Here is a 21,820-nt window from a genome sequence, read left to right as displayed (position 1 = left end):
CGATACGGTCCAGTTCTTATCGATACGCATCGTAAGCTTTATCAAACCCGCCTGCACCCCGTCATTCGCTAATCCCAGTAAGGAAAATACAGCGCTAGACCTCCGACAGTAATGGCGTTTTCGCCCCTCAATACCACTGTCCCGCTTAATTGTTCAAGCACGTATCAAATAACCTGACAGTCTTTTCGATTGTGGATGCCACCAACTGCGATATGAAAAAATTCAGAAGGCTGAAGGAAGATAAGCGCTTGTACCTCGTAATTTTCACCAGATTGGCGCCTCCGATATATCACCGAATTACAGATGGATCGTGCAGCAGGCTACTGCGGTCTTGTAATAGCGAAAAGTTAGGACCAATATGCCCGATGGGGGCAGGAGCTGGAGCTTGGAGCTTTCCCCGCACCGTCTTGCAGAGCGGTCCCGACTTTTCTTTTTGTCATGAGACTTTTTTCCAAGCTCCATTGTTACTTGAGATCAGGAAGAGAGGGAAATTTCACATGTCATTGTAAGGTTCGCATCCGCGGCGACTCGACTCGTTAATCATGCTTTTGGAATTCTATCGAGATTGCTCAATCTCAATCATCCCGATGCTTGTGCTTGATTATCCTCCGGATACATGTATATTCGGCCTGAACTAGACTGCTGGGCATACGGGGATACCACTGCAGCCCATGGTATACCACTGCTTTTGATGGCTTGCTGGATCGAGCCGAAAAAAAAAAAATTGGATCCTCCGCATGCTCATCCTCCCCTTCGACCCTCACTCAGTTCACCTCATGAATCTTTCGTAGTTGTGCGCGCAAGAGCGCTTGGTTCAACAAGAGTTTATTCATTTCTTGTTTCTCTGGCCATAAGCCTTGGTGGCATAGTCACCCTGGTAGCAGATCAGATCCTCAGGCCTGTAGTCGTGACGGCCGGAGAAGTAGCTCTCGAGGATAGCCTTGGTGCCAGCCGCATAACGTTCTTGAGCATCGATGGAGGTACCCGACATGTGAGGGACCATGGCATTGCCACCACCCCATGGGTTCTTGGCATATCGGAGAGGATGGTCCTTGGGGGCGGGTTGAGGGAACCACACATCACCACCGTAGCCGTTGAGCTGGCCGGTCTTGAGGGCTTCGGCGACGTCTTCCTTGACGACAATGGCACCACGGGCGGTATTGACGAGCCAAGCACCTAGAGGAACAAAGTCAGTCGCGAGTCAGTGAAGCGGGTTTTGGAACGCAGCTTACCCTTCTTCATCTTGGAGATCAGGTCCTTGTTGAACAGTCCTCGAGTCTTCTCGTGGAGAGGGCAGTTAATGGTGACAATATCACACTGGGCCAACATCTCTTCGAGGTCCTCGACACGTCTGCAGCCAATCTCCTTCTCCTTCTCAGGGCTGAGTGGCTGGTAGTCGAAGTACAACAGCTCCTTGCAGTCGAAGGGCTTGAGACGACGGAGCACACGCTCACCGATACGGCCAACGGCAACGGTACCGACAACCTTACCTTCGAGGTCGAATTCGTTCTTGGCCACAGCTGCGACGTTCCAGTCTCCTCTCTCGATCTGTTCGTGGGCAGGAACGAAGTTGCGGACAAGGGTGAGGATGGTCATGATGACGTGCTCGGCAACCGAGACGACGTTGCTGCCAGTGACCTCGGCGACGGTGATACCGCCATTGGTAGCGTTGGCGGCGTTCAAGTCAACGTGGTCAGAACCGATACCGGCAGTGACGGCGATCTTGAGCTTCTTTGCCTTGGCAAGACGTTCGGCCGTCAGGTAACCGGGGTGGAAGCTGTAGGTCAGTGTCAGCAAAGGTATTTACCTCCGACGTGGGAATCGTACGGCGTAGTAATGATGACTTCGGCATCGACCAATTCCTGGTCAAACTTGGAGTTCTCGCCCTCCTTGTCTGAGGTGGTGACCAGTGTGTGTCCTTGGTCCTCAAGCCATTTTCGGATCCCTAGCTCGTTCTCTGTGGTTCCGAGGAGACGAGGTTGTTGTTTGGCATGCTCGCCGCCCTGGAGTCACTGTTAGGGGTCGAACTTTTGGAATTGGGGAGGAAGACCACAGCAGACATACATCGTAGAGGACGAGAAGAACTTTGCCCTGACGTGAAGCAGAGGCTGTCAGTGTGCGTTTGGCAATGGAAGGAATGGCTGCACGGCGTGCAAGATGCGGGGAACCAGAAAAGAGGGATGACGTGGGGCGCGACAACGAGCGCGCAGCAGCACGGGTAAATACCATTGTGAAAGAGAGAGGTGAGATGAGAGGAGAGTCAAGTGGTGAACAGGTCGAGAGAAATTTGGAAAAAGATAAACAGGCGGTAAAGTGGTTTTGTAGTAAGACCTGGGCGTGTCGTGAGCTGGATGCGTCTGCCGGCAGAGCTTTGAGCCTGGGACACGGTACCTTGATTGTTCGACTAAGGGTGTGTCAGTTAGCTTAGCTCGGACCTGAACGGGAGGAGCTAACGAGTAGCGGGGAATAGATGAGCATCATGAAGCAAGCCTCAGACCATTGCCACAAAGGATGGGAAGCTGGGTGATGTGGGTAGACGGGGGGGACTGTGGGATTGGGAGGAGAGGTGGGTTTGGATGGTGGAACCAATGCAGGCTTGAGGGGGCGAGGGGGGGTGAGGGAGGAGAAGGTCGAGGGGAGAAAGGAAGAGTGGGAGTGGGAGGGGCAGAGGTAGCAGCAGTAGCTCCAGGTTACAGGTAGCAAGCAGGCAGTTAACGCTGTAAGCTGGTGCAGCTCCCGGGCGTGAGCAGCCGCCCACCAGCCCTCACCTGACAGGCAACAAGGACTTTGGCCGAAGCCCAAGCCTCCTTCTCTCAAGCTGCAAGCTGCGCCCCGGGAAAAGATGCCCGAAACACTGACACAGAGAAGGAAATAAACCAGGAGGGGTACCGGGCAGCTGGGTACGTACCTGCAAAGCCTCAACTCAACGTCTCAGGTCAGAAAATGGTCACTGAGAAACTGTAGTAGTGTGTACTGCAGTAATATCAAGAGAATCAGAAATTCCAGTCGTCTTCGGACGAACGCTCAGCACATTTATAACCTTGTGACCATGTCCCATTTTCAAGGACCACACACCGAAGATTTTTCCCTCTTCGTTGTCCCTGTGCTCTTGGGCGAACGAGTCTTTCCACACATCATCCTTCAATTCCCCCTCTTTTTCTTCGTCCTGTTGCGGAGCTCTGCCAGTAACTGCCACGGTCCTCTTTCCTGCCCCACAAATCATCTTCCGGCTTCGTCCAATGCTTGCTGCTCCAGCCTCTGAGCTCCAAGGCTCCTCCTAGCCGCCTGACGCACGGCACTTGGGATTCGTGGAAGCCCGTCCAAGCCGCCGAGCCTTCAGAATTGTGCATGAACTGCTTTCTCACATACGGCGTCGTTCCGAACAAAAACCCTCTGTGACGGCTATAAGATCCCCACGACTGACATGGTCTCAACTGGGGGTCATGTGGCGCCAACAAGAGGATGACAAGGGCACTTGGGACGTCGAGGCCTTGATGCTGACCTTTCCGAATACACACGCGTCCCTACGCGGAACGGCCTACACCCACGCACGAGCGGGCATTGCTCGGAAGTCGAAGCTTTTCCGCTGAACAACATGGCACTTCAGTCTAGAAAATGTTCTTCCGCATTTCGGAAGGTTGGACTGACAGTCTTCCGATGCAGTGCTCGCAATCCCATGGATGTAAACAAATGTACTAATTTGGTATCAAAAGGCGGAAGCTCGGCCGGCAATGGGAACTGGTGGAGAGCTTGGGGGAATTCCCTGCCCAAAAATGCCCGTCGCTGTCGGTAGCTGGCCTGCCTAAATGATTTGCCGTGGGCGAATCGCGCCCTTTTCCCCAAATCGGCCAGCAAAGTCCGTCCTGGGTTGAACGAAACGGCTGAAGTCAATCTGCGACAATCAGGGAACCACACAATCCCGGCCCGCAGACGCCTGGATCTCTGAGCATAGATCGTAGTTCCAGCTGGCGGCACTGAGGCAGGTTATGACCGAGATATCCCCACCCAAGGCTCTAGTGCCAGAACAGCCACTGGCACATCTGAACAATCCGGCCACCTACCCGTTGATTCCCTGCCATTCCCCGTCATACCCTGGAGTGACAAAGTCCTGTTCACAACTCACTCTTTCACAAGAGATTGCTCCATTACTTCTCAGTGCCCAGGAAGGCTTGGAGACATCTCCTGACGTGGAGCAGTGGCATAACAGACTCTGCCTTTTCAGTATCCGTCAGCAAGGAGATATCGGTGCTTGGATGGCATGCCGCAGTTGCGTGACGTCGCTGCAAGGCTGTGAAACTTGTGAGGACGAGCGGTGGTCGAATCTGAGCCATCTAGCTTCCGAGTTGCATGACTGCCCGCTGCCGATCGAGGACCGGATTTCCTGCTCCGTTGACGACTATCAGACCGCAGATGGGCGTCAATCTTGCAGTATGCCCACTGTTGAGACGAGGCCTTATTGGTTTCTCCAACTTCGAGGACCCCAGGCTCTAATCTGACGTTTGGAGATCTCGCCAGGTCCCCTCCAATCCTTTCGGGACGTCCAGTGGGAAGTTCGTATTCTGATGAGTAAAGCCGGGAACGAAATGTAGCGAGGCACAGTCCTGAGCCTAAGAGGTGGTGGGACTCCAACCTCTTTGGTGACTCGATCCAGGTACAGTCCCACTGACAGGGTAGACGTGAATCTGAATGGTCCGGGTCGTTCATTCTCTGTTTCCTTGCAAGATTAGCACACTCGGACCACGTATTTGCTCTCCGGATTTCTGGCTCAGATATGATCATCTGAACAGTTTGTCTCGGATGCCGTGGAATGCTGCTTTCATTTTTGCCGGTGCATCCTGACATTGAGGGCCCGCTTAAGCATATGTAGCTAGTCGTGACCATTCCGTCAACGACTGACGGCCACTAGCCCAATGACACGGCATGATGGATGAGCTGCCGGCGCCCTGCTTCTGCGATGTCTCCCGCGATATCAGACAACAGGGAAGGGTTGAGAGGGTGCCTCGTCTACAACGTCTTCTGCTTGCGCTCGTTTCAGCCATAGACTGAATGATTTCCAGTTATATGCTCGGAGCGGCTTTGGTCAGGGCGGCTTCTTGTTCGTCGTTCGTGCCTGTCGGTACGGCGTCCACAGCTGATGTTATTGTCATTGGTCGTCGGGCGTATTCTACCAACACTTACATTTGGTCATGGTTCTTCCCAGCGGCGAGCTCGTCAAAGTCGACCGGCCCACCAGCATGATACCCAATACCACTGCTATCGCCGAAGGATGGAGCCGACGTGAGCGGAAAGACGTGACTGGGGTTTACATTGTTGAGCCCGTGGAGGGACATCAAAGGTGCTCCATAACACTTGTTGGAGAGAAACGATTAAGAAGCACCACCCATATCACGAGATCCTCCACTAGGAGGAATCGAGCAGCGATGTCGATGCATCTTCGCATTCTTGTGAAGAGGTTTCTCGTATCTCCACCACCGCAAGCCTCGGATCTGACCACGAGCGAAATGTAAAGTCCAAACGCCATGGCAAAAGCCGGCCTGATTGGCATCGTCATCAGCATCACCGCAATGGGCGCCAAGCTGTCCATCGTACTGTGCAGCTTCTCCGAGGAGCCGCACGCGAAACTCGCTCCCATCTTCATCTGTGTTATCGGCCCTCAGTCGCAGCGCCAAGGACAATGAAGATTACCTGCCAGTCATGACCTGCGAAGCACGCTGCAGACCTCCCAGATATGTCATTGTCTTGAATGCCGATTCATCATACGTCAACTGCGCCGCCGAATGACGCCAAGGGCGAGCGGAAATGGCAAGATGGCGGAAGGGAATCCGCAAGGACTGCCAATGACACTGGTGCATACGAAAAGTCGTAAAACCGACCTTTGACATAAAGTCGCTCAAGAAAAGGCTGGGTGGATTGATGAGCTGGTTTGAGGAGGTTTGGGATCCTGTCAATATAAATCTTGTGTCATCACCTCACGAGAAGAAGCCGGATCCGTTATATGAAGCCGCCGTTCCCGATGGCAGTTGAAGGCTTACACATGGAAGAGCGACGAAAGGAGAGAACATCACATTGACGAGGCCAGGGTGGGATTGTACGAAGCCTTACACAGGCTTGGACAACCTGGAAGACCTTGGATGATCTTCCACGGGAAGGGATTTGGAGTGTATAAAAGGAAATATAGACAAAACGCGGAATGCCTTGTCGTCGAGTATATGTTCGATATCACATATCACGAGATCCTAGTAGGACATGTGGTGCTGCTGTCTCGATGCATGTTGTTGTTGTCGTCGGGAAAGAGGAGAGGTCCGGAATCGGTCTTACTTTACTCCGAGAGCGGAACCCGATGCGTACCAACGATAGCCGATGACAACACATTTTCGAGCAGCAAAGAAAACCCAGCTTCAGCTTCGTAGTTGGGTTGACGACAAGGAGCTCTACAGGTGGCTCTCCGCTGAAACCAATGGCAACTGCACGTCTGCCTTTCCTGTACCCGAATTTCCTGCGTGCTGTGCGTGCGTGTGAGCCCACCACCTACCATTCCATTCGGGCCCCTCCGCCAGCTGCGGCAAAACCTCGACGCAAAGCGAGACTGCATACCTCTGCATGCCGCCAGCAAGATACCTTTTCCCAGAGGTACGGGCCCGCCGCCTCTCAGAACCTCCCGCCTCCGTCAAACCCTTCGGAAGTGGCGAGTTCGCAGCAACAAGCCAAGGAACAGGAAAAGGGAAAGAACGACAAGTCCAAAGAGAGCAAAGAATCATCCCAATCGCGGTCTGTGAAAGATGGCCCCACGGCAGAAGAAGTCGGGCAAGATGAGCCCCAAGCGTCAAACGCCACGTCCGACTATATTGATGAGGCATCCCTGCGCACAAAGAACCATAAAGTCAATGTCCAGGAGGAGAAGCCTCTAGACAACAACGAACTGGACCTGATACTCGCGATCCCCTCGCCGTCAGAAGTCAAGGGAAAAGACGCGCCCAAGCACCCCCATCTCGAACCGTCTCCATATGAACATCATTTCGACACGTACTCGCTTGTCCAACAGCTAGCAGCGAAGGACGCCTACACCGTCGACCAGGCCATCACGCTGATGAAAGCCATCCGGCTCATGCTGTCGCTGAACCTCGATGTCGCGAAGGAAGGCCTCGTCTCCAAGTCCGACATTGAGAACGAATCGTACCTCTTCCGCGCCGCCTGCTCCGAGCTGAAGACCACCCTGCAAAGCACGCGCCACTCCGAGACGCTCAAGCAGCGCAGCCAACGGGCACAGTTGCAGCACGAGTACGACATTTTGAACCAGAAGGTGACGCAAGACCTGATGACGCTCAAGGAGGAGTTGAAAGGCCTGTTCAACGATCGCAAACTGGGCCTGCAGGAGGACAAGCGCAAGATCGACAGCAAGATTTCGGAACTCAACTATGAAATCACGGTGCTTCTGAACAGTGAAGCCCGGAGCGAGGTCGAGGGGTTGCGGTGGGTGTTGACCCGACGCGCGGCGTTGGCGATTGGGTTCTGTGCTTGTAAGTTGCTTCAACCCCGATCTGTTGCCCCAAATTCTGGATTCGAATGCTCACCGTGTTGCCAGTCATGATCATATCCGCCCTGAATTACTCCTCGATCAAGATGCGCGAGAAAGAAGAGGCGGAGAAGAGACGCAAGGCTGCCGCGAAGGACGAAAAGGAACGCGAGCAGCAGTTCCAGCGCGAGCAGGCCAACTACCCGGGGCTGAGTCGGTCGCAAGGGACGCAGACGGATGAAATGGGAGTGGTCACCGAGACCCTTGGTTGAAGAACTAGTGTCGACCGACTAATACTCGGTCCACTTATACACAGGGTATAAAAACTGAGGCTGGGCCTTTTTTCCCCCAATGTTATATTATGATACCAGATAGACTTCTATTCTCAATGACGAAGAGATGATGCCTGGATCAGTGCCCATGCAAAAGGCGACAGACTTGGAGAGGACATATCTACTACGTAGGCACAGAGAGTAATAACCAAGCGCCATGGTTCGTTCTGTCGTGACATGCTCCTATCCCGAACCACGGAGTCGATACAAGCTCAGTTCACTACTGTTTACGCGATATGTTGCGCCCCTTCTTGTTTTCCTCCGTCCTTCTTACGGTTCGTACCCCTTATTGTTAATTGTGTAGATGAAAATAGGAGGCACAGAGAGAGAGAGGAGACATAGGTATCTGTCTGCCCGTTTGCACACAGCAGGAGGAGCGGAACTCGGAGGGAGAGGAACGGGGCGAACGTCGGGCAAACGAGGACGACAAGCCATCAGAGATTAACCCAGTCAACCTCGCTCGGTTCCTCAGACTGCTGTGCGAGCTCTTGCGCCCTCTCCCTCTTCGTTCCCATCCCCATGCCAAGTAAATGCCGGTCGTCCTCAACATATCCTTCCCCTTTCTCCTCCCCTTGCTCGTTCAGCGTCGAGCCGACGTCGACCGGAACACTCGCTTTTCTCGCTTCATAACGTCGGCGGAGTCTGTCGCGAGCCGCGGCGACGCGGTCGGGTGGCAGGCTGGTTTTGCCGGGTCTAGCGGCGATGGTGCTGGCTGAGGCGGAGCGGATGGCTGTTGTTGTTGATGATGTTGATGATGATGCTGCTGCTGGAATTACTTCTGTGGACTGAGGCAGGTTGCCGGGAATGTCGGCGAGCCGTGTCGTTGCAATTGAGGTCGAAGTTGAGGCTATTCGCTGCGACGTGGATGTTGAGATTGATCGCTTGATCGAGGGTAGATGGTCGCTTGGAGGTCTTGCAGGGTCGTATATGCCGGCGCTTCGTTCTGCTGTTTCAGCACCTGATAAGCTCGTGTGCCTCTGGCCCTTGGACTCTTTCACCGTCTGGCTTCGCACTGTTGTTTCGACCCTATCGACTTCCTCCCGAACGTAGGCTCGAGGTTTGTCCCTTAGGGCCGGCGACGCATTCGTGCCCAACGTTCCAGCACTGAGCCACCTCTTCTCTCCCTTCTCATCCGTCAGGTGTCTGTCCACTTGCTCAAGATCGCTGCCGCCGCGGTGGCATTCCGCAGCACTGTCCGTCTCTCTTCTCAATCTCTCATTCTCCCGTCGCAGCTGGTCAATCATGCCCTTCAGCTCCTGGTTTTCCGCGTCCTTCTTGCGCGCATACTCGCGCATTTTCTGTCCGTAGCGGACTAGCTTCTTCATCTCCTTCTCGGTCTGCGCGATGTATGCCTCGATGGCTGCTCGAGAGAGGAGGCATGGTGAAGTGGAAGGTGCAGACGCGGCCGCAGGGTTGCTTTTGACCAGTAATTGCTCGTCCTGCACTGCGTCCTGCAGCACGGATGTCGGCTTTGTCTTCGTAGGTGGTATTAGGTTGTGGATGGGTTTTAAATGGCCAAGGGCCGCTGGTGCATCTTGCGCTTTGGATCTGGGCTGTCGAGGAGAAACGGGCAGGATGGGCAGCTTCGGAGCCTCAGGGCTGACGCTCTTGAATTTGACATTGATGTCTTTCAAATACTTTGCTCGAGGTGTCGCCAGGCCCGGCGTGCGGAGTATACCTTTTGTAGGAGAGAGGATGTTCCGGCCACCATGGGCATTGGTGTCTCTCTGGCGCTTTTGTGACGGTGACGGTACGGGCGAGTCCTCCGCCACGTATTTCCGCTTCGGTGACGAGGGATATACAGGCACGAGGTTCTCCTTGTCGCCGTGCTCGGGCGAAGATTCGGGCGAGGCGAAGAAGATGCTTCGTATCGCACGATAGGCGAATACTGGGGCGGGGGTCACAGGCCCCTCTAAGATGGTTTCCTCGCCGGGCATATTGTGAAATGAATTGGTAGGGAATAAGAGTTAAGATGTTGCAGTTACCCGGCATCTATGAGAAGGAGGTTCTCTTGTGACAAAATCTTCTTGTTTGAATAATACGGAATCTTCAAGCCCAAGCTGCGCGTTGTTGGTGTTTTTCCGAATGTGGTTAGCGCGTGTTGTATTGGGCAATGGATAACGACGTCGTCCATCTTACAACTTTTCCTCCGCCACGTCCTTGAGCCCTTCCTCATCCTCCTCATCCCCTCGATCAGCTTGCTTACAAATCGGCAATGCCGATGAAGAGGGAGTCGGGACATCGTCGCTTCATCGACCGTGGCGACAAATTGGAACCGTATCCAAAGTATACGCATGAGAAGTCGGACATAGAGGATGAGTGAGTATGCTACGATTGTGCTTGGGCCGTATTTTTGGGAGCAGTAGTGCCCGCCTCCGGATCAACGATGCCAGTTGAATTCGTGGATGGCACCACAGTCTTCTCCTCGAATTCAGTCACATATCTCTCCCCGGTGCAGGACTGTGACAATAGCGTGTCAGCGACGCAATGACAGGTCAATATTTGGGCTCAGCCTCGAAACACATGTAGCATGCAGGTGCAAGATTCAAGCAGACCCTATCCTCCAGCCCTGATATTTTGACAGAGAGGCGTGCAAGAAAACATGGTTTCAGGCGACCAATGTTGAGGGAATGGTATGAAGGTAATTGATATTTGCCCATCATCTAAACCCAAGGGTATCCTCTCCTCCTAAATATGGGTAGCTGTGTTTACCCGCAAGGGACATAGTCTGGTTCCTCGAAAGGCGCAAACCAACATGGCTGGGCTCTTTGGAACGCCCACTTATTAATTGCTGGATACGAAATCGGCAATCACCACATCGTCCCCCACCACACTTGCGACGGCAGGCTTTCTATCTCTCAAATAGAAGAGAACCAGCGAGTACCAATCGGATACTGCTATCCGATGTTCCACTCCGCACGACCGATGATAGCGATAGAGACGGAAGTCGAGGTCAGTTTCGCAAGGTTGGGCAGATCCATCGCTGTTCGCAGATGCCACATCGTATGTTAGACAATTGGGATGGTGAGAGCTTCTGGTGTATCCGAGGTATACCTGAACAAAGTGCAAGGCGCTACACTCTTGGAGCCTTACGCTGGCTCCAGGCTATCCCACCGTGCAGCAAATTATAGTTGGTCCTTCCGTGACAGTCTGTGTGGGCTCGTCCGACTAGCTCTCTGCCGACAGATGCGAAATGGTGTTTTTAGTCATGGCCGGTACAACCTCAACGTCGCAACCACCTGTAGACCACATCGGCGAGGACGCTTTGAGGGGAGTGGGGGTTGTGGTTATCTGTGACGAACCAGTATTGTAAGTCGCGAATTACAAGTGTGGCGAGACGTAGATTCAGCGGCAAAGAGACGAGGCCACATGCAAAGTCCGAAAGGACAAAGATGTGTTCCTTTCCCAGCCAGGCGCTCAGATACCTCTCTTATTCCTAATCCGAATCCTCGTCTTCGTCCACTTGCTTGTCAAGGACCTTCTTCCATTCTTCCATCATGTTCTTCATGTCTCCTGGCGTCATACTGGCGTCCACGACTTCCTTGGGCAGTTTGTGCGCGGAGTATTTCGTGGCCGAGAATTGATACGCTTCTGGATCGTCTCGTTTCACGAGTCGGAACTCTGGATCAAAGATCAGATCGGCTTCATCATCATCGGCTTCATCATCATCGTCGTCGTCGTCGTCGTCCTCATCCTCCTCCCCCTCTCGATTTTCAACGTCCGGACCTTCTCCAATCTTCAATGTCAGGACTGGCGATTCAAAGGATGGCAGTTGTAGCAACTCTAACCAGGAGAAGAGCAATGAATCCGTCCGGGGTGCCCATGGGTTTATGTCAATCAACCACACACGGTCATGCGGTGGCGGAATATAGACATCCACAACGAAATTATCGTCCGGGAATCCCTTTCCACCATCGCCAGGTAGCAAGTGCTGCCCCAAAAACTCCTGGATTAACCGTTTGAAGGAATCCCGCAAGTCGAAGAGAAAATCAAAGTGGTTCATCTCTCGCTGGCTAATTGCAATGAGTTTTCGTTCGCGGATGAAACACCGAAATTCAAGCGAAGGGTTCAGGTTGAACGCTTTCCGTAGTACGAGATGGTAAGGCACTTCAGGGAATGCGTTCTCTTTCCTATCGTCACGGGCGTTGCCATCGTCAACCTCGGTCTGATCGCCGTCTTTCGATTCGTCTGCGATGGTGCAGCCGTCAAAAGCGTGCTCCAAGTCGTGCGTGACGAAGTCGCTTGACTTCAACAACAAATATACATCGTTTGGAGTTCGACATTCCATGTCATTTGTGGTCGCGATCCAGGTGGCGTCCTTGGGCGCTGACCAGTTCAGTTTCGGCATCACCTTGCCACCCAGTTCGGATATCGTGGAGCGGATCTTAGCATGGATGTCGGCCCACCGCTCCGAAGGATCCTCATCCTCATCCTCGTCGTCGTTCTGGAATCCGTCTTCGAATCCACTATCTGCATCACTGGGCCCGTGTTCAGGGGGCAGTATTATCCCATCGGCACGGAGGTAGTCCAGGAATGGCTGAGAGAGTGGAATAATCCTGGATTTGGGAGTCAGAGAACGGAAACGGGGATACCATGAGTGGAAGGAACAGTTTAGGATGTGAGCTGGAGTGACGGGTGGGAAAGGGAGGGACGTCAGTGGTCCGCTGTTGTCGTTGGCCGTGTTGGACATGTTGCTTTTGCTTGTTGTATGTTTCTTCTGGTCAGGGTTACGCCGGTGCAGGGTATTATTCCATCGTAGATTATAAAGAGACGAACGAAAATGATGCTGTGACTTGGACTCATCTCTTTCGCCACAGCCTTGCTCTGCTTGGCGTCAGCCTCGCACGTGTTCGCGGCGATTCTTCCACCTTCTTTCGAATGACTAACTGAACTCCTAACATCGTCGTCAGAATCACCGACACCCGTGAAAACTGCTTTTGTACGTTATTATCAAGGCTATTGTCAAGTCTTTCTCTGGATTGACATTCTAACTACACGGGAACAAAATCGATGCCGTCCTAGAACAAAGCCCCTGGATTTGATGCCGCTCCAAGCTGCGTCATTAGGTTTGCCACCATGTTTCCCTGCAGCTCTGTTTAGGCAGATCGTATGAAGCGGCTCTTTTTCCGCAGCGTATAGCCGAATTTGAAAAGGATCCAAGGGATCGGAAGGAGCGCCAAAGACAGAAACCCAAAGACACTTCCCGCCCAATGGATGCCCAGCTTCTCGTACATCGGAGTGGTGAATAAAGGGAATACTGCCCCGAAAAGGTATCGAATAGATCCGTTTGCCGCGACAGCTGTTTTCAGAATGAGCCTTGAATTATATGATAACAATCAAAGCGGAGATACTCACCGGACGCGGAAGTACCAACCCCGTACGATGCAACGAGGTACGATATCGAGGACAGCTTCAAAGGAAATTCAGTGAGAAATCTCAGGCTTGCATGGGAAACCTGGGAACTCACAAAGACAATAAAAGCCCCCAGACCAAAAGGGATGCCGCTGGCCACGACCACTGCCCAGTTGCCGCCTTGGTGAGCCGCCCATGCGTACCTGCAATGGTGAGGCAAGCGGAAATTAGCTTGACTCTGAGAGCTTGGGCGGGCGTTCTGCAGGAAGATGTCGAACGAACCAGAACAGGCCAATGGGCAAAAAAATGCTGCCAACCATAGCGGCGTACAGTCGGTGCTCTGGGGCCGCCTGGCCATCTGGTGCTTGCCGCACAGCCCGAGCATAAAGTGTCGCCTCGATTATGATATGCATGACTGCAGCCAGACAATAACCAATAACGACACTGATAACGGAAAGGCCAACTTGTCGAGAGTTGAAATTATAGTCCAGGGAATAGACATAAGGGGCACTTGCGAAAAAGCTGAAGACCACTGCATATGCATACCCTGTGTAAAGGGTCACAGAGAGTGCAATAGCCTCAGTGGTAAGCATAGTTACTGACCGAAGAACCGCCGCTTTGAGTGTTGACAAGGCCAGCTGCACCATGCCAAAACGGCCCGAGTGCTTAGCGGTGCGTTGGATCCGAAAGTCAGCAGTCTCCTTCATGAAAAGGGTCAAAATCCAGATGGGTGCCCCAATCAAGACCACTGTCCACTGAGTCCATCTCCAATCTCCATGGCGGTCGTGCATAACGTATGCCCCTACCAACGGACCCAGAGATGGGCCCAAGAATGGGCCGCAGATGAAGAGAAGCCTGGCCAGTTGTCCACCTCTTCCCCAAACATCAAGAATTGTTCCAGCACCGATGGCAACTCCAGCTGATCCCAGGAATCCGCAAAAGAAACGGCAAATCAAATGTGTGGCAAAATTTCGTGCAGCTCCAGCACCTCCTGCGAAGGCAATTATGCTTGACGAGGTGGCAATATACAGCCACCGACGACCAATAAACTCTGATAGAGGCGCCAGGATCAGAGGGCCAAATGTCAACCCTAACATGTACAGGGTTCCGGAGAGGAGGGCTCTGGTAGAGCTGATGTTGAACTCGGCCATAAGATCAGGGGTGGCAGGAACTGTGACGGTTGAGGAAAATGTACTTCGATTGATCGTGACTAGGTCAGCAGGAGTGTACGATATGCTTTTCGGATGGTTCAAGACGTACATCAAGAAGCACAAGAAGCAAGGCACCGCAGTATGATAAATTTTCACTCCCAGACTCCAGCTCAGGGCATTGATGGCCTCAGGTGGCTCATGTCGCTTATTGACTGAACCCAAAGCTGACAGGGAGTCACTATTGCTTTTGTCCACACCCATCTCGATCTCGGTCTCTGACATAATGAAGGGATCGAACACGGCTAATGCGTGACTCAATAGAAGCAGGCAGGAGATCTTCTGAAATTGGGACGCGAGTACTCTAGAGTCTCTGGAGTGCGGACCTTCACTATTTGAGTGGACCGGCTCAAGGCATGATGATATTGCATTTCCTGCTGCTAGTGTGCTACTCCGCGGCTTGTTCTCCGCCGGTGGGTTCCTTTCTTGCTGCCTTATCCCTTTCATTCCCTGTATGCCGAGCGATTGGACATATGGGACTATGGACTTTCTGCTTCGTCGCCGCCGAATGCAACTCCAACTCTGAGCCACTTCGGTCGCTGCGGCGCCGAAAAGGCCGGCGGAGTGGAGACGAATACGCCGCACTTCTGAGTTCTGATTGGCTCAGAGGGCCTCTACCACTAATCATACCGACTATAGACTTGCCTCGCAACCTTGTCATAACTCCGATTTCCCTCATTTGCAGTCTTGGTTTTCTCTTCAGTCTTTACCCCTATTCCGAGTATTGGATGGTTAGATCTCATCGATGATGAGTAGAGTACAGAAAAGGCCTCCCACCACCGATACCGGTGACAAGATATACCCACATCGGGACCCGTTCCCACCGAGTTCCATACTGGGAGCACGTTCCTGTCGAGCCTGTCATCAGCGCAAGGTCCGCTGCGATCGTGGAGTACCTTGCACCAACTGCTCGAGATGTGGTGTTGTCTGCGTATATCCCACGAAGGACAAGGACGGCGCGCGGAAACCTCACACCCTCCAAGACGTCTCAAATCGTCTGGAACGACTGGAAGTTTTGCTGTCCCGTTTCCTTGAGAGGGGCCAAATCGCTACAGCGTCTGAGCCAGATCGTACTGGTAGCGGTGGTGAGTCTCAGACTCTAGTTGCGGTTCAACACCATGCGAATATCAAGGCTATCGGAACTCCAAGTCAACGCCCCGGGAAGTCAACATGGCAGCTATTGTTGAATGATGAACAGGTCGTCTCATCCCCGAATAACTCAGATGTCGAGATGCTAAGACAACATGTGAGGCCATATCTCCTATATTTTCTCAAGTTTTACTCTTCCACAAAGGTACTATATGATGAATACCCCAAGCTCATGTGAGACGTCCTACAGGAACAAAGAGCCAATATCACTCAATCTACTGGCCTGGAGACAGTACCTTCGCATGTTCAAAAGAAACCAAAAACCCGTCACACTCCTACTCTTCCCCAGCCCAGTGCTTTGACGCCTTCAGTCCTGGCTTCTGATGTGCTGGACTTCTATCCTGATACTCAACTTGCCCTTCGGTTATGGAACGTCTACGTCAAGTCGGTCGACCCAGTCCTCAAAATTTTGCACATACCCACCGTCCAGTCCACCGTGATTTCCACCATTCTGGACCCCCGATCGGCACCATCTTCAACCCTGGCATTGACGTATGCCATATACTTTGCTGCCGTCACAGCTCTTTGCCATGAAAATAGCGACGATACTGCCGTAGACCCACATCGGGAGAACATGAAGCTCTTGAAACGCTTTAAGCTGGCCTTGGATCGACTGCTTTTGGTCACCGATGTCATGAACCAACCCGACGTGACAGCATTACAGGCCCTCGCAATTTATGTGGTAAGCAGTGAGGCTGCTCCCCAAAGGAATCGTTGCACCTAACTCCGCTGATCTATCTCTCTGACCACGTCTCTTTCAGACCTGTCTACGCGTCCACGAAGTTGGCCGGAGTGTATGGGTCCTCAACGGGCTGGCGATCCGCCTCGCTCAATCGATCGGCCTGCACCGAGACGGCACGAGCCTGCAACTGAGCCCATTTGAGACGGAGATGCGCCTCCGTCTCTGGTGGCATCTCTGTGTCCTTGACTCGCGCGCCCCGGAGGACCAAGGGTTTCAACCCACGGTCGACATCACCAACCGGGACCTCCGCCTTCCCTTGAACGTGAACGACAATCAACTCTACCCGGACATGGCGAGCTTCCCAGAGGAGTCGAACGGCTGGACGGAAATGTCTTTCTTCCTGATCCAGACCGAGGGGTGTCGGTTGCTCTATCCGATTCTTGATGTCCATGTCCAAGAGCAACAACATTCCGCAGACGCTGCCTATCTCGATGTCACAGCCAAGCGCGAGCTGATCCAGGAGCGTGGGCGATACTTGTCGGCAAAATACGGCATTCTATCGCGGTCTGGCGTGCTCGCCCCTGTCCTGTCGCGCATCGCCGACCAACACACCACCACGGCGTGCAGGAAGATGGAGTTCGTGCTGCAGCTACGCGAGGAGATCATTAGTATGCGCAAGCAGAAAGGGGCGCCCATGGGCGTGCCGCGGGATGGTGACGATGGCGATGCGACGACTCCGACTCCGACTTCGGACGTGCTCAAGCCATCGTTCCAGCTGGCCTGCGCGGCGTTAGAGAGCCACTATGTGTTGCAGAAGGACAGCCTCACCTCTGGCTTCCGGTGGTTCTTCAACATGTACACGCAGTGGTACGCCCTGGCCTACGTGCTCCGCTGTCTCTGTAGTGGCGGTAGCGGCGGTAGCAGCCCCGTCGTAGACCTCGAGACGGAACGGGCTTGGACATTGGTCGAAGAGCTCTTCCCGCGAGGCATGACACTGGACGGCCACTCGACGGCGGTCTCTTGTGACCATGGGCCTGCGAACAGCATTTGGCAGTGCCTCAATCTGCTCCGAGCCCAGGTCATGTCCTTGAGACAATGTCCCCAGCAGCAGCAGCAGCAGCAGCAATCCATGGCCACTGGGAACGTCGAGATTCAGCCGTCGTTCACCACAACCACCACCGCTAGCAGCAGCGGCAACCATTATCCTCATCATCATTCTCATCATCATGGTCCGTCCCAACTTCTTCGTTCTGACACCTCGATTGTACATGGCATCTCATCCACGCTCTCCGAACTGGGTCAAGAAGGGTTCATCGTCGACCCCCATCCAAGTAACACGATTATCCCTCCGTCATCGCTGGATCTGTCCATGCCAGATAATAGTATGCCGTTTCTGCCAGATCCGGACTGGAGTGCCGTGATCAATGGCTGGCTGAACGACGACGCCCACTCGAGTGTGTTGTGACGGAAAATGTCTTTGTTATCTACAGTATATCACTTCACAGATCACCAGAAGGTCAATGGCATTTCAAAGGGGAAGAAGCGTCATTTGGGTAATTGTGCAAGTTTGGTTTTCATTACTTTTCTGATCATAATTGTGGTGCTTTAGGAAATTAAAAGCATCCGTTTGTCCCCAAGAACCTATCCTATCCTGACCCATACTAGGTTAAACCGACCTTTACTCCATTCCGGTTTGTGTAACCTTACAAAATATACAGGCCATCGCAAGTCCAATGCGAGCGCCCAGCGCTCTTGTCATGCGATCGGATTAGATCCATCCCCATGTTTCCATGTCGGTGGAACCTTGCTTGGCGACGGGAACCTCAAACCTTTCCTGCTCCGTCATCGACGTGTCAGAGGCGCTGGCTTTGATCGACGCGAGCGACATCGTATCCGAGGACGGGGCCGTGCTAGACGCGTCACTTCTGTTCCTCATTTTGAAGGGGTGGTGGCCCTGGCTGTTGAGGGCGCGCTCGTTGATGATGTCCAGCGGGAAGCGGGAGTGAGAACTGGAGCTCGGTGGACGCCGGTCGGTGAGGGCACTCCGACACTTCCGGACCTGTTTGTAGTGGCTTGAATAGAGGGCGTCTCTGTCAGGAGGAGAGCCTTGGAAAAGGGCCGAGTCGTCCATCGCACCGGGAATGTGCTTCATGGGGGAGAAAATCTTCATCATGGTCTGGATCTGGGTTGCCTGCAACTTGATCTTCTCCTCCTGCTCCAGGATCGTCACGTAGTAGTCGTTCAAGTCTCGGTGCAGCTGTCTCATGAGGTTGATGTCGCCGCTGTTCCATCGTCGGCGTTTCCTCTGCTGGCTGGCGGGTTTGACGGGCGAGATTTTCTCGCCAGGGGTCTGCCAACGGTCGTCACTGGAGTTGCTGGGCGCTGGGCTGTCGTTTCTCCCCGACTGCTTGAGTTGGCTCGTCGAGCAAGAACGTGATCGACGAAGTTTAGCTTCTTGCTCCACGCTCATCGGGCTACTTCCCACACCCTTTCGTATCGGGCTTTCCATGGGGCTGCCGAGGATAGTGTCTCGCCTTGGGCTCTCGCGTAGGCTCAACCTATTGGCCATGACTTCTTTGAGCTTGGAGGGCGTTCGTGCATGTTTTGGACCTGGCATGGTTGTAGAACTGCCTGCGATGCTTAATCGTGGACTGATCGCGCCGGCCCGAAAACGTGCTGTGACGGGATCACTATCGACGACGACGAAAATATTGCTCTGACTAAGCACCTGGGGAGGCATGCTTCGCTGGGTTTCGGTGGATTGGACTTTAGACATGCGTGGGTGGCGAATCCTTAACTCTGGGCTTTGTTGACGACTGTAACATGACGCCGACATGCTGTAAACACTTGTCGGTCGGGAGTCCGGCACAGCGGGAAACCGACCGATTTGATCAACGTGGTATGTGACAACCGGTGGGCTTCTAGACAGGGAGGTCTTGCGACTGTCGTTCGTTCCCACGGTGTCAGTCTTGATCAAGTGATTGCGTGACTTGGCGAGATCACGCATCCTTCTTTCCCGAACCTTATCAGCACGACTGCTTCGAATGACATGGTGCGCAAAGTGGAGACAAATTTGTAGGTTCTCTTCGAGGCCGCCATCCAACATTGCCACATCCTCTGGGGCTTTGGTCACAGCAAGCTGTGCGTCGTGAGCTTCGGGCGGCAGTGCAGGCAGAGGAATGGAGGGGGGCGGTCCACTGTTGCGGGTGACAGAGTCGACGGACCCCTTGCGCCTGACTTCCACGTCAATACTATAGTGCGACATCCCTTGGACTTGAGCTTCGATCCCCGCCAGAGTATTGGCGCTCCTCGCCGACCGTGCTGACGAGAGACGCGCTACAGGCTTTGTATGTCTAGGCTGTGGGGTGGTGGTTTTTGTTTTGTGCTGAATTCGTGGCGTTGTGTCACGAGATCCGCCAGAAGATGAAGCAACTCGCAGCGACTCAGCCTGCTTAGCGTGCAGCATTCTGAGAGTGTTGTTGAGAATTTGAGCCGAAATATCCCGGGATATTGGGGGGTGAGCTGAGAGAGGGTCGGTGGGGGTGTTGTGCAGAAGAGGTGTCCTGCCTTCATCTTTTGGTGATGGTGGTAGAGGCTTAGAGGCATTGGCTTGAGACAGTGCCTGCTTGAGGGCAGTGTCTCCTGATACCTGGACAGAATCCTGAGGCGCATCCTTCCTTACTGATGATCGCACGACGACGGCGGGTACTGCAGAGGTTGTCGGGAGCAGGCGATCGTTGTCAAACTTTATGTTTTTCAGAACAGTTCGGCATTCGTCGCCAAATCCGTCGCTGCTGACGGGATCATGCAGGGAGGGCATCGGCGAGGTTGCGAGCCCCGTACACCCGGCAGGCTCATTCTCGGCGTGGATACCCCCGTGAAGGCACGAGCCGAGACCTCCGTTAGTGAGAGTCAAGCCGGATTCACAACAGGTTTTGTCAGTGTCAATATCCATATCGTTTTCTCCTCGCAAGTTGGAGGGCACAAACATCAGGGCCGACCGTTGTTGGCTGGCGGCGTCCTGGCGTCTCGTCGCCGTTACCTTTCGGTTTCGAGGATGTCCACTCGGCCACACCCTCGAGCCTGCACGAGGTACTTTGCTGATCAGAGGTTTGACGCAGCGCCAGTAATAGGCGGCGCCATGGGCACAGAGGCCGCCGTGATGGGAGTTGGCGCTGGCTTCGCTGATATTGCGGTGGATTCTTGGACGGCCAAATGTTTTGGTCATCGCTTTGGGAAGATTGCGATGCTGTTGTAAAGACATCTGGCGCCCGAGCTGTTGGTCGTTGCCCACAGTAGACGAGTATCTGCTCTCGATCGATGGGCGATCTTTGGAGTCAACAGGCGCTGAAGCTGTCTCCCTTTCCGCGCGTGAGCGGGCATACATCTTCGCCCATCTTCTGGATTGCCGAAATTGCGGTACGCGTGTCCGCGAGACTGAATCACACCGTGTGGGAATGTTTGGGCTGGGACAGGGTTCGCTGTAATTATGCCATTCTGTTCGAGGCTCGTCAAGGGTGATTTGAGACATCTCCGGGATGGTTGCAAAGGAATCTCGAGCAAGCAGAGGTAGGCTCCCAAAACCGTCCATGGACGGGAGCGCCATGATGGGTTCTGAAGTCTCCATTGTGGCCTCTGTGTCTCGCATGTAGAGAATGTCCAGCCTTGCTTGCAACATCGGCAGCAAGTGATGGGTGTCCAATGGATACCGAGGTATCCAGGACGCGTTGAGGGGTTAAAGGGCCTGAGGGTGTAAAAAAATATATGTAGATCAAGTTGATTGACAAGAGACCAAGGTTGTGGACAGGCAGATCACCAGGCCAATGCACCTCCTGTCAAGGCGAATGTGTGTGTGTGCGTGACGGGTGAGAGAACTGGGGGGAACATTCCAGGGTCGCGCGATGTATTAATGGACCACGTTTGTCAACGCTCAGGGTGAACGATGGAGTCTGCAAGGACACGATCTGAGATGTTTGCGGCTGGCATGTCTGAGGCAAGCCCATGTCCCGTATCTCGAGTCCCTCTGTGGGTGGTGGGCACCTGCATATCCATGCAATTGCAAGACCCGATTGAGCAGTGGGTGGCAATCTCAAGCACAGATGCATCTTCGGCAGCCAATCGACAGTGTGCAAAATATGCCGGCAACAAGGAACCGAAGAGGTGGCTGCGACAAGCATGCAAGGGATGGATCTCGGTGAATGGAGTCGAGTGGCTTGCAGGAGGGTTTTCTCGCATTGACGTGCATTTTGGGGCAAAAGGGAGGTTGTGGTTGGATGCACAACGGAAAGTAGGCCGAGATCGGTGCGTGATTGGTGACGCCATCGCGCTAGTCTCCACTAGATCCCCTAGCGCCACTAGGCTGACTTAGCGCCATCTGTCAACCACAAACTCCACAAACAAAGCAAACTTGTCCGTCGCCTCCGCCCTCAGCGCTCGGATGCGGCATAGTGCAAAAGCCTGTAAAGCCTGCAAAGCTGGAAAAGCTGGGAAACTTGAAAGGCGGGGAGCCGCACACACAGCATCCTTGCCCTCTCTTGTCCGCATCCTTCTCTTACCCAAAGTCAAAGACTGCATTTGGCCGCTC

At 53.6% G+C, this 21,820-nt stretch overlaps 7 protein-coding genes across 7 annotated transcripts; 2 read left to right on the top strand and 5 right to left on the bottom strand.

The window, feature by feature from the left end:
* Window positions 1–829: 829 nt before the first annotated feature.
* On the bottom strand, window positions 830–2,229 carry AYL99_03549 (formate dehydrogenase; the record flags this gene model as incomplete). The annotated part of the gene is made up of 4 exons (XM_018835063.1): window positions 830–1,176; window positions 1,233–1,777; window positions 1,828–2,003; window positions 2,065–2,229. 4 exons carry the CDS (start codon window positions 2,227–2,229, stop codon window positions 830–832), a joined length of 1,233 nt encoding a protein of 410 aa, XP_018694713.1.
* A 4,228-nt stretch (window positions 2,230–6,457) lies between these two features.
* AYL99_03548 (hypothetical protein) lies at window positions 6,458–7,785 on the top strand (the record flags this gene model as incomplete). Its single annotated transcript, XM_018835062.1, has 2 exons — window positions 6,458–7,517; window positions 7,583–7,785. 2 exons carry the CDS (start codon window positions 6,458–6,460, stop codon window positions 7,783–7,785), a joined length of 1,263 nt encoding a protein of 420 aa, XP_018694712.1.
* A 494-nt stretch (window positions 7,786–8,279) lies between these two features.
* AYL99_03547 (hypothetical protein) lies at window positions 8,280–9,782 on the bottom strand (the record flags this gene model as incomplete). Its single annotated transcript, XM_018835061.1, has 1 exon — window positions 8,280–9,782. The coding sequence occupies one exon, from the start codon at window positions 9,780–9,782 to the stop codon at window positions 8,280–8,282; it is 1,503 nt and encodes a 500-aa protein (XP_018694711.1).
* Window positions 9,783–11,281: 1,499 nt separating this feature from the next.
* Window positions 11,282–12,535, bottom strand: AYL99_03546 (hypothetical protein; the record flags this gene model as incomplete). Its single annotated transcript, XM_018835060.1, has 1 exon — window positions 11,282–12,535. The coding sequence occupies one exon, from the start codon at window positions 12,533–12,535 to the stop codon at window positions 11,282–11,284; it is 1,254 nt and encodes a 417-aa protein (XP_018694710.1).
* Window positions 12,536–12,941: 406 nt separating this feature from the next.
* Window positions 12,942–14,630, bottom strand: AYL99_03545 (hypothetical protein; the record flags this gene model as incomplete). Its single annotated transcript, XM_018835059.1, has 4 exons — window positions 12,942–13,144; window positions 13,201–13,255; window positions 13,313–13,400; window positions 13,480–14,630. The coding sequence occupies 4 exons, from the start codon at window positions 14,628–14,630 to the stop codon at window positions 12,942–12,944; spliced, it is 1,497 nt and encodes a 498-aa protein (XP_018694709.1).
* A 1,006-nt stretch (window positions 14,631–15,636) lies between these two features.
* AYL99_03544 (hypothetical protein) lies at window positions 15,637–17,701 on the top strand (the record flags this gene model as incomplete). The annotated part of the gene is made up of 3 exons (XM_018835058.1): window positions 15,637–15,651; window positions 15,745–16,236; window positions 16,316–17,701. 3 exons carry the CDS (start codon window positions 15,637–15,639, stop codon window positions 17,699–17,701), a joined length of 1,893 nt encoding a protein of 630 aa, XP_018694708.1.
* Window positions 17,702–18,004: 303 nt separating this feature from the next.
* Window positions 18,005–20,863, bottom strand: AYL99_03543 (hypothetical protein; the record flags this gene model as incomplete). Its single annotated transcript, XM_018835057.1, has 1 exon — window positions 18,005–20,863. The coding sequence occupies one exon, from the start codon at window positions 20,861–20,863 to the stop codon at window positions 18,005–18,007; it is 2,859 nt and encodes a 952-aa protein (XP_018694707.1).
* Between the last annotated feature and the right edge of the window lie 957 nt (window positions 20,864–21,820).

Source organism: Fonsecaea erecta (genome assembly GCF_001651985.1).
Source record: "Fonsecaea erecta strain CBS 125763 chromosome Unknown Scaff3, whole genome shotgun sequence".
In the NCBI taxonomy this organism is placed as follows: domain Eukaryota; kingdom Fungi; phylum Ascomycota; class Eurotiomycetes; order Chaetothyriales; family Herpotrichiellaceae; genus Fonsecaea; species Fonsecaea erecta.
The sequence above is the reverse complement of the archived record's forward strand: the minus strand, read 5'-3'. Positions and strand labels throughout refer to the sequence as shown.